Below are 13,163 nucleotides of genomic sequence, written 5' to 3' on the forward strand. Positions count from 1 at the left end.
CTCTTTAAGGTACTAGAATTTCAAAAGGGGACACCCCAACATGCGAAGCTTGCAGTTGGCACAGGAAATTCAAAGAACCCACAGCAGATGTATCTGTTAAATCATTCATCTTGCAAGCTCCATCCAAGATAAGATGGTCCAGCGTTTGGTTTCTGTTACCGCACACTGGCACACCCCTAACGACTCACTGGCACACAAGGTGACAGCGCAAATCACAGCTGTGTTGGAGAGAAAACATCGCAGTGAAGAAGGGAGACCTGAAGCAAAGCTGCTGTGCCACAGGAGGTCAAGCATGAAGCTGTCCTTCAGCTGAAGTGAATGTGAAACTGGTGGCCTCGGTAAGGAAGGGCCAGCCTAGTACTATTACTACACCATTCACCATCCTCAGTGTGTTCCAGCGCAGAATATAGAATATCAAGGTAAGTGCAGTGAATCTGGTGTGGCTATACCTAAAGAACGATGTAATAATGAGAAAATCGGGCGCATCCAGTTGTCCTTAACGTACAGGAACAATGCAGTGTCACACTCTCCTGAGCAATCAACATTGGATTCCAATTCACCTTTCTGGTCTTGCTTCTTGCGCCCCTGCCTGCTGTAAATACGTTATTGATTTGTCACGCTCAAGAGCCTTGTGTAACCTTTGTAATATCTCTGAACCCTCCTCAGTGGAAACCCTGATAAATGGAGGGATCAGCACTAGAAATGAGCCACCAATCCCCCATCCACCACAGCTGGAGCTACCATGTAGCCATGAACTGTGCACTGTCCTCTAAGGTCAAAGAGAGCTGAGGGGCACAAGGAAGGTGTAAAGGAGGATGCAGGATTATTCACATATTAATGAGAGTGTACAGTATTTAGGAGAGGCTGTTTTATTGAGCAACTCGAAATGTTATTGTGCCAAGATGTGTAAGAAAGACAAAACATTAGCTGGAAATGTAGTAAAGTACAAACATGCAACAGTACCTTTCAATACTAAATTTAAGACCAGTAACCCTTAACAGCAGTGTGGTTTGCCAGTAGTGACTGAATTCTCTATTGCTTAAATTTTACATCTTTATGCATAGAACTATATGTTAAAAAAAAAAAAAAACTCACCTGTGGTCAGCATTACCGGTATGATCTACAGTCCTTTCTGTCCATTGTTGATGCTGAAGAGTCCCATTACAATTTAAACTGTTCCAGGGAGAAACAAGCCTCTCCCCAGAGCCCAAATTTCTATTTTGATAGCTTTTCTCTGTTTTTGTTTCATTTTTTTCTTCATTTATTTATTTGTTTTGTCATGTTCTATGATTCGGGGATAGATAACTTTCATGTGAATTTGGCAGCTTATTTTGAACCGGGGCTTGTGTTCGTATAATCCCCAACTCCACAACACTCTTGCTGATACACTCTCTATACAATACATGTGGAAATAACAGCATAAACACTAGCCAGTGCAGTCTATTGTTTGACTAGTGCAAATGTCTATGGAAGTGTTATTGCATGTTTTTGACATCTCGTGACCCACCTCAACCCCTCTTGTAATGTGCCACTTAACACGTTTGAACAGCAATCCGTGGATTTTCATACATATAGCGCTGTGCATGGTAGGGCTATCATAGATGCTGATAGAGTTTCCTTTAACAAACACTGGAGTTCATCAGTCGTGATCTTCATGTAATGCGGAAAGATCCTGAGGGGCTGTGGTGAAAAGGATAACAGGACTATAACCTTGCTGTGACTGGTGGGTAAACATGGTAGTGTTGATTAGCTGGGAGAGAGTGTCTGTGTTGCACAATATGGAGCCACGGTAAAATCAGACAGAGCAGCGCTAGAGAGAATTTAATAGGAGAGACTGAAGGTGAGGTAGGGTTGCCACGGCAACACATGTTGACTCCTTGGTTGCCTGGCAATGTGATGCAGTATGATGTCAATGCAAACCGTGGTTCTTTTTTTCCTCCCCTCCCTCTTTATTGATGGAATGAATGGTCTGCCAGCTATATATGCGGAGTGTGCAATAGACTGTGGTGCTGGCGGAGGAGGGGGAGGGCAGTAGCTGAATACTGCTTTGCCCATCGGTGTGTGTTAAAGGCCTGATTTGACATTGTGGAGTTTAATACAGCGGGGGAGAGGGACGTAGGAGGGGTACTTCAGGGACAGGTGAGCATGAGACCATGCAGATACCACGGTGATGCATGCCGTTTTAAAAATAGCGATCCCATGACTGCGATTCACAGCGGACTTTTTTTTTTTTATTTTATTTTCCATCTCAGCCTCGGCAGAGGTGATGCAGACAATCAATGTGACAGTTTGACTTGTGGTGGGCAAAGAGGCACAAAGAAGACCTCACACACTCCCAAGAGAGGGCCTTGACAGGTACAACCTGTCCCCGAGGGTTGCACCTGGCTTGGGTGACTCAGCTGACAGCCCGGTGACCCTTCCCTCACACCCCCACCATTTCAGACTCACTTAAAGCCAGGGAAAGTCATTCATACCGACCTGGATATTGAAATGGTGCTTTTGTCCAGTATTATGAACCTTATAACATATCTAATCCATAGATAAATGAGTTTGAGGATTTGCATATTGTCTATTCATAGTTTGAGGATTGATTCAGATTTGAATCTCACTTTCATTTAGAAACCTGTGTCTAATAATAAGCCCTGATGTGCCACAACACTATTCAGATTTTAAATACATTGGACTGAGAAAACGCATATTTCAGCTTCCAGAGATTCAGCTTTGGAAGGCGTTTTGACAAAATTGCACGGTGCCAACAGGTGTAATAATGAGCAGCTCAAGGTGCCTCGACAGCATTCTGGAAGAGTGATGAAACTAGCTCTGATAGCACAGTCTGAAAGGACGACCAAAGTTTCAGTAATCTAAATCTCACTGGTGGGCCAGTAAAAGGACGGAAAAGCCCGGTGTGGACAGCTCTCTCCAGAACTGCTTTCACCAGGAAACACAATGCCTCTGTCAATGGGTGAATTAATGGGACAAAATACTGATTTTCCCATCTCAGCTCTCTCCACCCCCCCACCCCATCTGTCTAATACACTTCCATTCCAGGCTGAGAAATAGGATGGGCAGTAAATTTACTCTGCACTGGCCCCAACAAAGCAACCCTGAGGAAACGTCAAGGTTAATTTGGGGTAAGTTCTTCCCAGCTAATGTCATCTCTGATTTGCTCACTGAGAATGTAAGAGGTTCTGCTACCTACATACTCCATCAGCACAATGAACTGGAGCTGGAAAGGCAAACATAAGCACCCCACAGATGCCACAGTCTGGATCTCACTGGACTTTATATTGATGTCATTGTGATTATTGGAAATGTATTTTCAGCTTGAAACACACATCCATTTTGACTGAATCAGAAGGGATCAGGTATAATCAACATATCAAGTTGATGTGACAAAGTCTGTTTTTATGGTTGCCACTGAATGTAAATAGCATTATTATTCTTACCCTTTTTGGCTTGATTTAATTGTTTATGATTGGAATGAAACATTTTAGTGTTTTTATCATTAATTTTTGTGTTTATTTCATATCATTTATACTATCATAATTTACTGTTGGCTCATTTTGTCACCCACTCTGCCACAGTAGCATTATGTGACAATATTACTGGATTAAGTGCTATGCTAAATGACATAATAGACAGACTGAAACTAACCCAGTACCACCACCAATCCTTACAGCATGTCATTATCAGGACAATCCAGTCTCCCTCCCACAATGGCTGAAGACAACACAGTCTTCTCTCCAGGTTTGGTCATACCCTCATCGATTCTGACAGTGACACACACACTCCAGAGCCGAGATTGTCAAGAGGGGCGTAATCATAATCAGCTCATTGTCTAAAAATATACCCCAGCCTGCTTTATCCTCATCTATTAATAGCGTGATTGCATGCCCCACCGAGTTCCCTCATAATGGGGATATTTGTGGAGAGCATGAGTCAGAAGCTGCGCTGATACTTTTTTTTACTCAAGAGGATCGCAGTCTATCATTTGCATTCAAACAGTTTTCTGCCGTACCCTCCCTCTCTCATTTCTGATTCCTGTCTTCATTCTCTTTCTCCCTTTCCATCTCCCAAACCCTAAGACTGTGATCCTGGTTGTGCTCTGATAAAGAAATGTGGAGTACGAGTCATTTTCTGCAGGCAGAAAGCTTGCTGCAGAGTCTTTTTCTAGAAGACCGAGATGTAATGATCATTCAGTAATCAATCATTGGTTTAGGACATAGTTGTCTTCATGTGCAAATAAGGAGCACTTCCATGTAAGTAATGCAGAAGAAAAGCACCTGTCTTTGTCTATTTCTCACTTCAAAGCTCTTTGGTAGTGGTGTATGGATGTAAGAACTTCACCTTTTCAGCAGCATAATTTGTTGGTTTTATCTAATATTTAAACCCTTTGGAAATACATAAATACATCATTGCTAGTCATACACATACAAGACTACATAGACAGACACAGGTACTGCATCCCATCTCCTGTGGAGCAAATCAGGACACATCCCTGTGCTTACAGTACAAGTCATCTGCTGCCACCTAGTGGTCAGGCCCATTTCACAGCTGAGACTTTGACCTTCCCTCACTTTCTCAAGGGAAAGAAAAAGTAACCATTATAATTAGAAGCATTTGGGGTTTTTTGTGGCATTGTACTGGTTCCTGGGCTCAATGTAGCATCATACTTAAGTGTGATAAATACAGCGCACAATTCCTGATGAGGTCAATTGCTAAGTTCACAAAATAAGAGAGGGGTTGAAACAGCATTGTGTTGCACACTCACACCTGCTGTTCACTTCTAAAATTTGGTGCTGTCCACATTCTTTCTCCCCTCCTCACCATGAGTCTCCATCACCTTGTCCTGGACCCCCTCCAGAGGTACACTTACTGTCACCTCTAGTGTGGGCGTGGCCGGGTGCCCGTTACAGACCGGGAGAGTGGGCGGAGCTCCGCTGCAGCAGGACTGGTCCTGGCAGGCGGGGGACAGGCAGGGGGTGCTGCAGAGCAGGCCGTCCCGGCCCTCAGTGAACTCAGGCTGGATGGTGACGCTGTGCACCCCGGCCCTGTGGAAGACTTCGCGCACCCGCTGGGAAAGGTCCCCGAAGGAAGACTGGTCTACGCACTTGACATGCAGGGTGGCGATGTTGCGCCCCCGAGCCAGCTCCCATATGTGGATCTCGTGCAGGCCCTGTACCCCAGGGATCCCACTCAGGTCCTCCACTGGGAAACAGAGGAAAGCGTGAGAGGAACATTGGAAAGGCAAACAGAAGTGGTACACAATGGAGTGCAGGAAGAGGAAGAAGGAGAAAGAACAGGTAACTGTCAGCTGTGTCAATGGGCCAGTCAGTAAAAACTAAACTATACCTGTGGTACTGTTGTTCTGTTGTATGAGACAAAACAGACCATTTAATTATATGACTTATTCACTCAACTGCAATAGTGCTCTTGCTGTCTGAAGGTTACCGCTTAGGAAGACTACATAAATGCCACACTGTACATCAGTGGTGGATTAAAGGACTCCATCTCAATAGCACTGCTCAACAGCACTGAAATACAGGTATATGTAGTCAGTAATAATGAACAGTAATGTGAATGTACAGCCTAAGGATGTGCATTATTGTATGCCTCCCAAGATCAAGTGTTCCATCCTCAAAGATTTGTTACTGTAAGAAAATCCTGTTTGGTGTAAACAATAACTCTCTGCTCTGAGATCTGTATTTACAGACATTTTCAGCCAAGAAATAGAATAAATCAATTATGTGTGATTTTATGCACATGTAAAATCTGGCAGTATTTCTTGAAGGAAGAATACAACAAAAATTAAAAATTCAAAACATTAAAATATTACGCCTCTCCCCTTACACACATCAGAGTTAATTTACAAACCACTAGACTACAAACTTCTACAGAACAGATCGCTAAGGTGACAGACCCCCACAGTACTGACTGTTACTAGACAGTAAGAATGCACAGACCCCTACAGAAACCATCTTCTGCAGTATCTTACACTTTTAGTAAGAGACACCTACAGTATCAGACACATACAGTACAGACTTCTATTTTGAGACCCCCACAGTACAGGCCCCTACAGTATAGATTTCTAAAGGAACAGACACCTACAATACAGACCTCTTAACTGGTCTGACTTTACTAACTATGCCGTATGTACAGCGACAGCAATTTGATTGATTGATCGATTGATTGATTGATTGATTGATTGATTGATTGATTGAAGTGTACAGACCTCTAAAGGGAAAGACCCATACAGTACTTATCTCTAAAGAAAGTACAGACCCCAACAGTAACTTACCCTCATAGTAACAGACCTATAAAGTTACAGACCTATCCAGAGATAGACCCCAACAGGAAAGAGATTCACTCACAGAGGGTGTTGAGCTGCAGGTCAGGGGGGCTCATCTGCAGCAGGATACCAGTGGTCTCCTTCAGGAGGGGGACAGCAGAGGCCATGATGATGGCCACCATGAGCAGGGTCAGGCTGGGGTCCACATAGCACTGCCAGTTACAGGGCTCCTCTGGGCCCAGCGGCCACACATAGAACAGAACTGAGGCCACGACCACCACCACAGAGCCCAGAGCATCATTAAGCACATGGAGCAGCACCCCTGCAGGAGACACAAGCAGCCAGAAGAGGGCAGTCAGAGGAGACAAGGAAACAGGGAGGTGGGTGGGGCAGGGATGAGAGGGGACAGTGACAAGACAGACAGTGACAGGAAGAAGTGCCAGAGGGGAAAATATGGAGGCAGGGGTAAGAGGAAAGATAGAGACATAGAAGTACAGGCATGTGTTCCTGGCTGTAGTGACTGTTCTTACAGCGCTTTTTTTTCACGCTCTTCAGACCCTTTTGGAGGAGGGTTGCAAGACATACCTCGAATGTTGAGTGGCTGGCCCTGTTTCTCCTGTCCTGTTTCTCCTGGGTTGTCTTCATTCAGGACGGGGGCACCTGTGTACCAATAAGACAGGCGGTGTGTGTACGAGTTCTGTGAGAGAGATGCCAAGAGCTCAATGCCATGACCCCGCAGACACAAACACACCTATACAGATGCACCTTGGTAAGTACAAACTGAACCACACAACTAGAGTTTATCATTACAAAATACATTCAAAATATAGTAGGTTCAACCATTCATTTGTAGTTCTCTGTTGTTATTGTATTAGTATCACTGTTTTTTTTTATTTCTCCTATGTTTATAATGGTACTAACTGTAAAATCTTAGCTTTGACAACATTTGAAATATCTTGTCATGCCTGAACACTCATACACTCACAACAATGACACAGAAACGAACACATTTCTGACAGCACAAAGAGACTTACTTTCTAACCCACAAACACATGCACACGGAAACAGAAGCAGCAAAACTGACTGATCCCTGGAGACCCTACTGAATTACCTTTGTGTTTTTTTTTTTTTTAAATCTAGTTTTACAGTACTTGAGTACTTTTATTGTTCATTACTAACAGGGAGTTCCAGAGAGTTCTGTCTGCAAAAGCTGCTCAAAACCACATGTGCAAAATGCAGAATTATCACCATGACAACAGCTAAATCACGCCGTAGGTCACAGGATCATGGAGCACTTTTCATGGGCGCTCACAGGGCCAGGGTTATTTGAATGTTAGCAGCAATAAGTGTAACAACTACCAAGGCTGAGATGGCCGCCTTTAGGTAAAGTGTGCAAGCAGCTACAAATACATCAAACTATGTTCTGCAACCAAGAGTTCACAGATAACTTCTCTCAGATAAGTCACATGCAGAAGTAAAAACAGACAGGAATGTTAAATGTCATTGGGTATTCTGCTCATGACGACACGCACATCTCAAATATGTGTTCAAACAATCAGACTAAGCTGCGTGTGGAGCCTGAGGCAGCAGACCTGATATGTCCTCTCTGTAGAGCTATACCTTCATAAACAGGTATGCATTCCTGCTCTATACATTTCCTGAATGCTGATATTTCCTTCAAATCAAAATTGCAAGGATCACAAGAGATACACTTTCCAGCTAAAAACTATGATTTCAGTGTAGCATAACTTCAGCAGGTGGGCTACACAAAAATGTTGAATGACTGCTGACAATGCTATAGCAATACCACTTGTAAACATAGGATTCAAATGTATTATACATTAAAAAAACAATGATAAGTATTATCATTGATGTTATTGTTGTCACCATTATTATCATCTGATCAACATTATTATTATTGTTGTTATTATTATTATTAGTAGTAGTAGTAGTAGTAGTAGGAATAGTAGTACTAGTACATGTAGTGATACTTTATCGTTGTTGTTGATGTTACTATTATTAAATTGTAGGAGCACCTGCTTCACCGTTCTCTCCTGCTTCCTTTTCGGTCATTTGCTGAGCTCTTGCACAGTTTTCCTGCCTCCTCCGCCGCCTACCACCTCTGCAACAACTGAAATCCTGGAATATGAACAGCCCGACAACATTGACAGCTAACCCGAGAGCGCCCACCACCAGCACCAGTCCAGGGTCGGCGATAGCCTCCGGGCGGGCCAGACGCTGCAGTGCTTCCACCGAGATGCAGAAGCAAAGTGCGGCCAAGAAAACAGCGTTGGCCAGCGCGCCCACCACCTCCGCCCGGGGAAGACCGTAAGTACAGCGTCCCGAGCTGGCGCGACGCGACACTCGTGCAGCGGTCAGGCCGACACAGAGGGACAGAAGGTCCGAGAGCATGTTGAATGAGTCTGACACCAACGCTATAGAGTTCCCCATGTATCCGGCCACAATCTCGGCAACAAAGAACACCACCGTCAGTACCAACATGAAAATAAGGCGGCACGTCTTTCCACTGTAGCGCCCCATGTTTTTCGTTTGTTTTGTTTTTTTGCAGGAATGTCTTTGCGGTGACACTTGTTTTTTGTTGTGGTGAAAGGAGATGGGCGGACGTAGTCGAAGCCGTAAGGTTGCTCGATATTGACAATTCAGATCGTCAACTGTGGAGTGTGGTGCTGACCTAACCGATAGCAAGCTTCTCGTTCTTCTCTCAAAAGACGCACGAACGCGGTTTCTCACACACTACCTGTTGCAGATGTCATTCTTCGTAAAAACGACATTGTTTTCTTCGGATAGTCGAGATGGAGGCATAAATCATTGTTTCAAACATGTGGCTCGGCAGGAATGCTGCTGAGAGAGAATGTTAAGAATTGCCGATCACTTGAACTCGTCATCAAACCCACGGTTTAATACTGTGAACTGCCACAGATACCCTCTCTTAAGCCTCCCCTTTTCCCTCCCTTTTCCACTCCCACTTGGTGTTAACACAATGGGAGCATTAATTCTGTCATTAAAGATTTAAACTAAGATATTGTTCCTCGAATGCCACTGATCCATCGTTTTCCACTCGTCCTCTTCGCTTCTTTCATATACTTCAACTTCGTGCAATACCAGAGCGACTGGTCCAACAAGCAGAGAAAGTGCGGAGGTCGGCATTTGTTATTTAGTAACAGTTTTCTTTTAAGCAGGAACGTTTGACCACAGTAACGCTTCCGTGCGTTATGCAAGCTCAGCGTCCATGCATAAGTAGTTCTGGCATATACGGTAATTTTCAGTCGATTTCCAGGTATTAATCTGTTACACATGATATGTTATATATATTTATTGGCAATATAAAATGTCAATTATTAGACAATCCCATCTGTAAACTACTGTATTTAGGCTGTTGCTCCGCCCATTCCCTCCCTCTGGTCTTTGATGTGGGATACGTGCAAATCTTCGCGCACGAGGAGTGGCTCAGGTGCTCGGTTATTGCATCCAGTCATTTTTACAATTGCTTGGAAGCTCTGTGGCAAAGGCTTTCAGTGTTATCCTCCCTAGCACTACCATCCAAAGTATATTACACAATATGGAGAATCAGAAGAAGAATCATCTCGTTATCTCTCTACCTCTCTCAGATTCAAACTGGAAAATGCTTTATTTGCATTACAATTCCTGTTGCAAAATCCATGGATACATAAGTATGTACAAAGAAATTACAATACAACATGAGCAAATAAAGTCAAACCAAAAAGTATAGTCACTCCCAATGCCAAAAGACAAACAAAAGATTATTTAATTTTATCATTAAGCACCTCTCTTGCAGTATGGCAGGAATTGACAGATTTTGGCTCACCCCCCACCACCAACAATACACACACACACGTAAAGTAAAGTTAAATAAATGGTGAACTCATGTCTGATGTTAAGGATGTGTGAATTGGCCCAGCCACCATAAGAAAAACATAGTGAGGAAAGACACACTGTCTTTCTCTCTTTCAATTTACATTAATTTATAAAATAAAATTTCAACACAAGCAGTGCCTTTGCGATGCAACAGTGTAATGCATGCAGTACATCACAGAATACAGTTAGTCTTATCCACTTACTAACTCCTTATCAGCTGGTAGTCAGCCAACTGTTTCTACATATGTGGCAAAGATTTTTACTTTCTTTCAGGTAGAGGAGTCCAGAAAAGAAGGGGATTAGATGAAGATTAGGATGAATGGTTTTAAATTAGATGGTGTGTTTTGCATATTTTTCATTTTTAAAATTGGCATATAGCACTTTATATGAATTCAAATGTGGTTGTGTACGCATACATACACACACATATGCAACAACCCATAACACGTCATCAGTGATAATGTAAATGATAAGCAAGGCATGATACAGCAAACTGTGGTGCTGAGTTGTCTTTGTATGAGAAGAACACAAAGGCTGACCACATGGTTTTGGCACCATCAGATAAGTCCAAATATGTATGTGCAAGACACACAACATATAGGTCAGAGAGTACACAATACTCAGAAAGTACAGAATATGAGCATATTCTTATGATAAATTGCTTTTGTCTGATCACACTGTGGCCTATTGAATCAGACATATTCCACTGATGGAAAACTTTTGGCACTTGCCTGTAGAAAGACATGATCATTTCACTCAGTTGCAACTAAACTATTTTTTATACTGCTTAACTCTTATTATTTATTTTATTTTTGTTGTTTCTACACTACACTTACTCAGACAGGAAAATACAATATGGTAACATAAAAAGGACACATTAAATATGTATCACCATGGTTATTTAGGGCACATTGAAACAATATGTATTATTAGCTTTCTCTGTGCTGTTTTTTAATGTAAAATAGCAGCTGTTTTAATCCATAACCAGTGTGTAAAGTCAGAATAGCCAAACAGTCAATAGTGAGAATACACATACTATTAATAATAATTGTGAGAATAAACATACAACTTGTTACAACATTTGGCTTACTTTAACAAATGAATATCAGGTAATTCTTGAATAAACTCAGTTATCATTTTATTATGAATTGTACCATTATCTTAAAGCCTTGATAAAAAATAAAATAAAAATATAAAATATAAAAAATATATAGAATATAAAAAAATAATATTTAAACAATTTTATAAAATAACATAAAATGGTTGTGAGCTGGACAGCATAAAATTAAGAGAAACCAATCAACTGATTAGAGCCACACCACACTTAATGTTTACAACAAACCGTGGTCTTCATTGAGCAAAGGACATTTTCTGAGAATAGGGCCAATGGCCTTACCACCCTCCACACAAACAAACAAGAAAAAGTTCTACATTGCCTGTGCACATATTGCATAATTAAGTCATCATATCAGTCAGTCAATTAGCATGCTAATATGGTGGGAATATCAGCCTGAGGCATTTTAGAACACATCAGTGTCTTCAGGTCGTTTATGTTTGATCTACATCAATGGCACAGTGCCACAAAAACATATTTCTGATCAACCAAGACGTGGGAGACTATGTGCTACTGCAAGGTCGTACTATCATGGCTAGTTGCCTACGTGACACTCCCCATGAGGACACCAAGAGCAGCAGCTGTGATACCTGGTACCCAGAACGGCCATATAGGTGACTAAGCAGTTTGTTCGCCTGTTGGTTTTCCTAGAAAGAAACCTGACAGGGATGAGCTAACGGAAAGAAATTCTACACCCAGGGGCTATACCTTTTCTACAACAATGCAAACTTATGCTACAGCTTAATGCTGTGCTTACTCGTACAGCTCTTACAAGACTGTTTGGAACAAGAATACATTACATTGACAGACTGCCCTGTCCTGCTTCATGCACCCCTTATTGAATATGTGTAGGGCCATCTGGATTGCCCATAAACAAGCATCCGTTTACCATGATAAGTCAGAGAGCTCTGTCAGATTGCTCCCTCAGGATCTGCAGGATGAGTGGCTGGAAGCTCTCATCTATGTGCATGAAGGATGCAGACACTGTTAGGCTTTTTGTGTATCACACATCAGAACAATAATATGTGTTCCATATGTGTTCCATATTTGGAACCTGTTTGGATTTTCAGGATACTGTACCTTAGATTGGTGTTCATGTATTTGTATAATATCATAGGTATTCCATGTGTAAGAGTCACACAATATGTAATATCATAACAGCCCAATTCACTGATTGTCAAATTAATAGTACAGCAGATTTTTTTTTTCTCTGAGGAAGCTCAGAGCTAACTCATTTAATGTAATACGGTATGTATTACTTAATGTATTATGAGTGCAGTTTAACAAGTGTCACGCAGTGCTTTGTGTGGTTTAAGGCAGGCAAAGAGGTCTCCATTGTAGTTGTTCCATTTCCTGGACAGCTGACTTCATGAATCTTCTTGTGTGCTTCCCTGGTGTGTTTTTATATCTGATGTCTTGGGGATTCTTAAATGTCTGACCAGATCATTGTAATGCTGTTGCTGGCATACATTTTATTTGGTGTAGGGAACCTCTGAGACAGCTCTACCCAGTCTCCCCCATCCACCCAGCTGCAAGGAAACAATTCCCACATATAGTATGTGCAAAGTAAACATGAGGGGGCATCCTTTAGCAGGCTTAGACTGCAAGACTGCGTTCTCTTTCTATGAAATCTTTTTGTTATTACCTGCCTGTTTTGTCAAGCTGTTTTTACGAACCAGAAAACTTGTTCAGAGTTTCATTTAACATGCACAGCCTGGGCAGCCACTGGGGTATGTGTGTAATTGAATGTATTACAGTCAATGTTACATGTTAACCAAATGTCAGCACATTAACAAAGTTTAAATAGGTCAAACACTGACATGACCCTAGCCATGATGTCCCTCCAAACAGGCCTTTCGAAAT

The 13,163-nt window shown here is 42.2% G+C and overlaps 1 protein-coding gene across 2 annotated transcripts; it reads right to left on the reverse strand.

Moving 5' to 3' along the window:
* Positions 1-1,100: 1,100 nt before the first annotated feature.
* slc30a10 (solute carrier family 30 member 10) lies at positions 1,101-9,194 on the reverse strand. 2 transcript variants are annotated; one of them, XM_036541691.1, is made up of 4 exons: positions 8,326-9,194; positions 6,875-6,949; positions 6,372-6,611; positions 1,101-5,208 (listed from the first exon to the last, which is right to left on the reverse strand). In XM_036541691.1, exons 1-4 carry the CDS (start codon positions 8,828-8,830, stop codon positions 4,787-4,789), a joined length of 1,242 nt encoding a protein of 413 aa, XP_036397584.1. In that variant the 5' UTR covers positions 8,831-9,194; the 3' UTR covers positions 1,101-4,786. The 2 variants fall into 2 exon arrangements, with proteins under 2 accessions (XP_036397584.1, XP_036397585.1); XM_036541692.1 differs by lacking the exon at positions 6,372-6,611.
* Between the last annotated feature and the right edge of the window lie 3,969 nt (positions 9,195-13,163).

Source organism: Megalops cyprinoides, chromosome 12, assembly GCF_013368585.1.
Source record: "Megalops cyprinoides isolate fMegCyp1 chromosome 12, fMegCyp1.pri, whole genome shotgun sequence".
Lineage (NCBI taxonomy): Eukaryota > Metazoa > Chordata > Actinopteri > Elopiformes > Megalopidae > Megalops > Megalops cyprinoides.

Coding starts and splice junctions, on each gene's coding strand:
- slc30a10 (XM_036541691.1), bottom strand. CDS start 8,830: ATGGGGCGCTACAGTGGAAAGACGTGCCGCCTTATTTTCATGTTGGTA. Junction 6,950..8,325: donor AGGAGAGAACGGTGAAGCAG/GTGCTCCTACAA, acceptor ATTGGTACACAG/GTGCCCCCGTCCTGAATGAA. Junction 5,209..6,371: donor CCTGCAGCTCAACACCCTCT/GTGAGTGAATCT, acceptor TCTGTTTCCCAG/TGGAGGACCTGAGTGGGATC.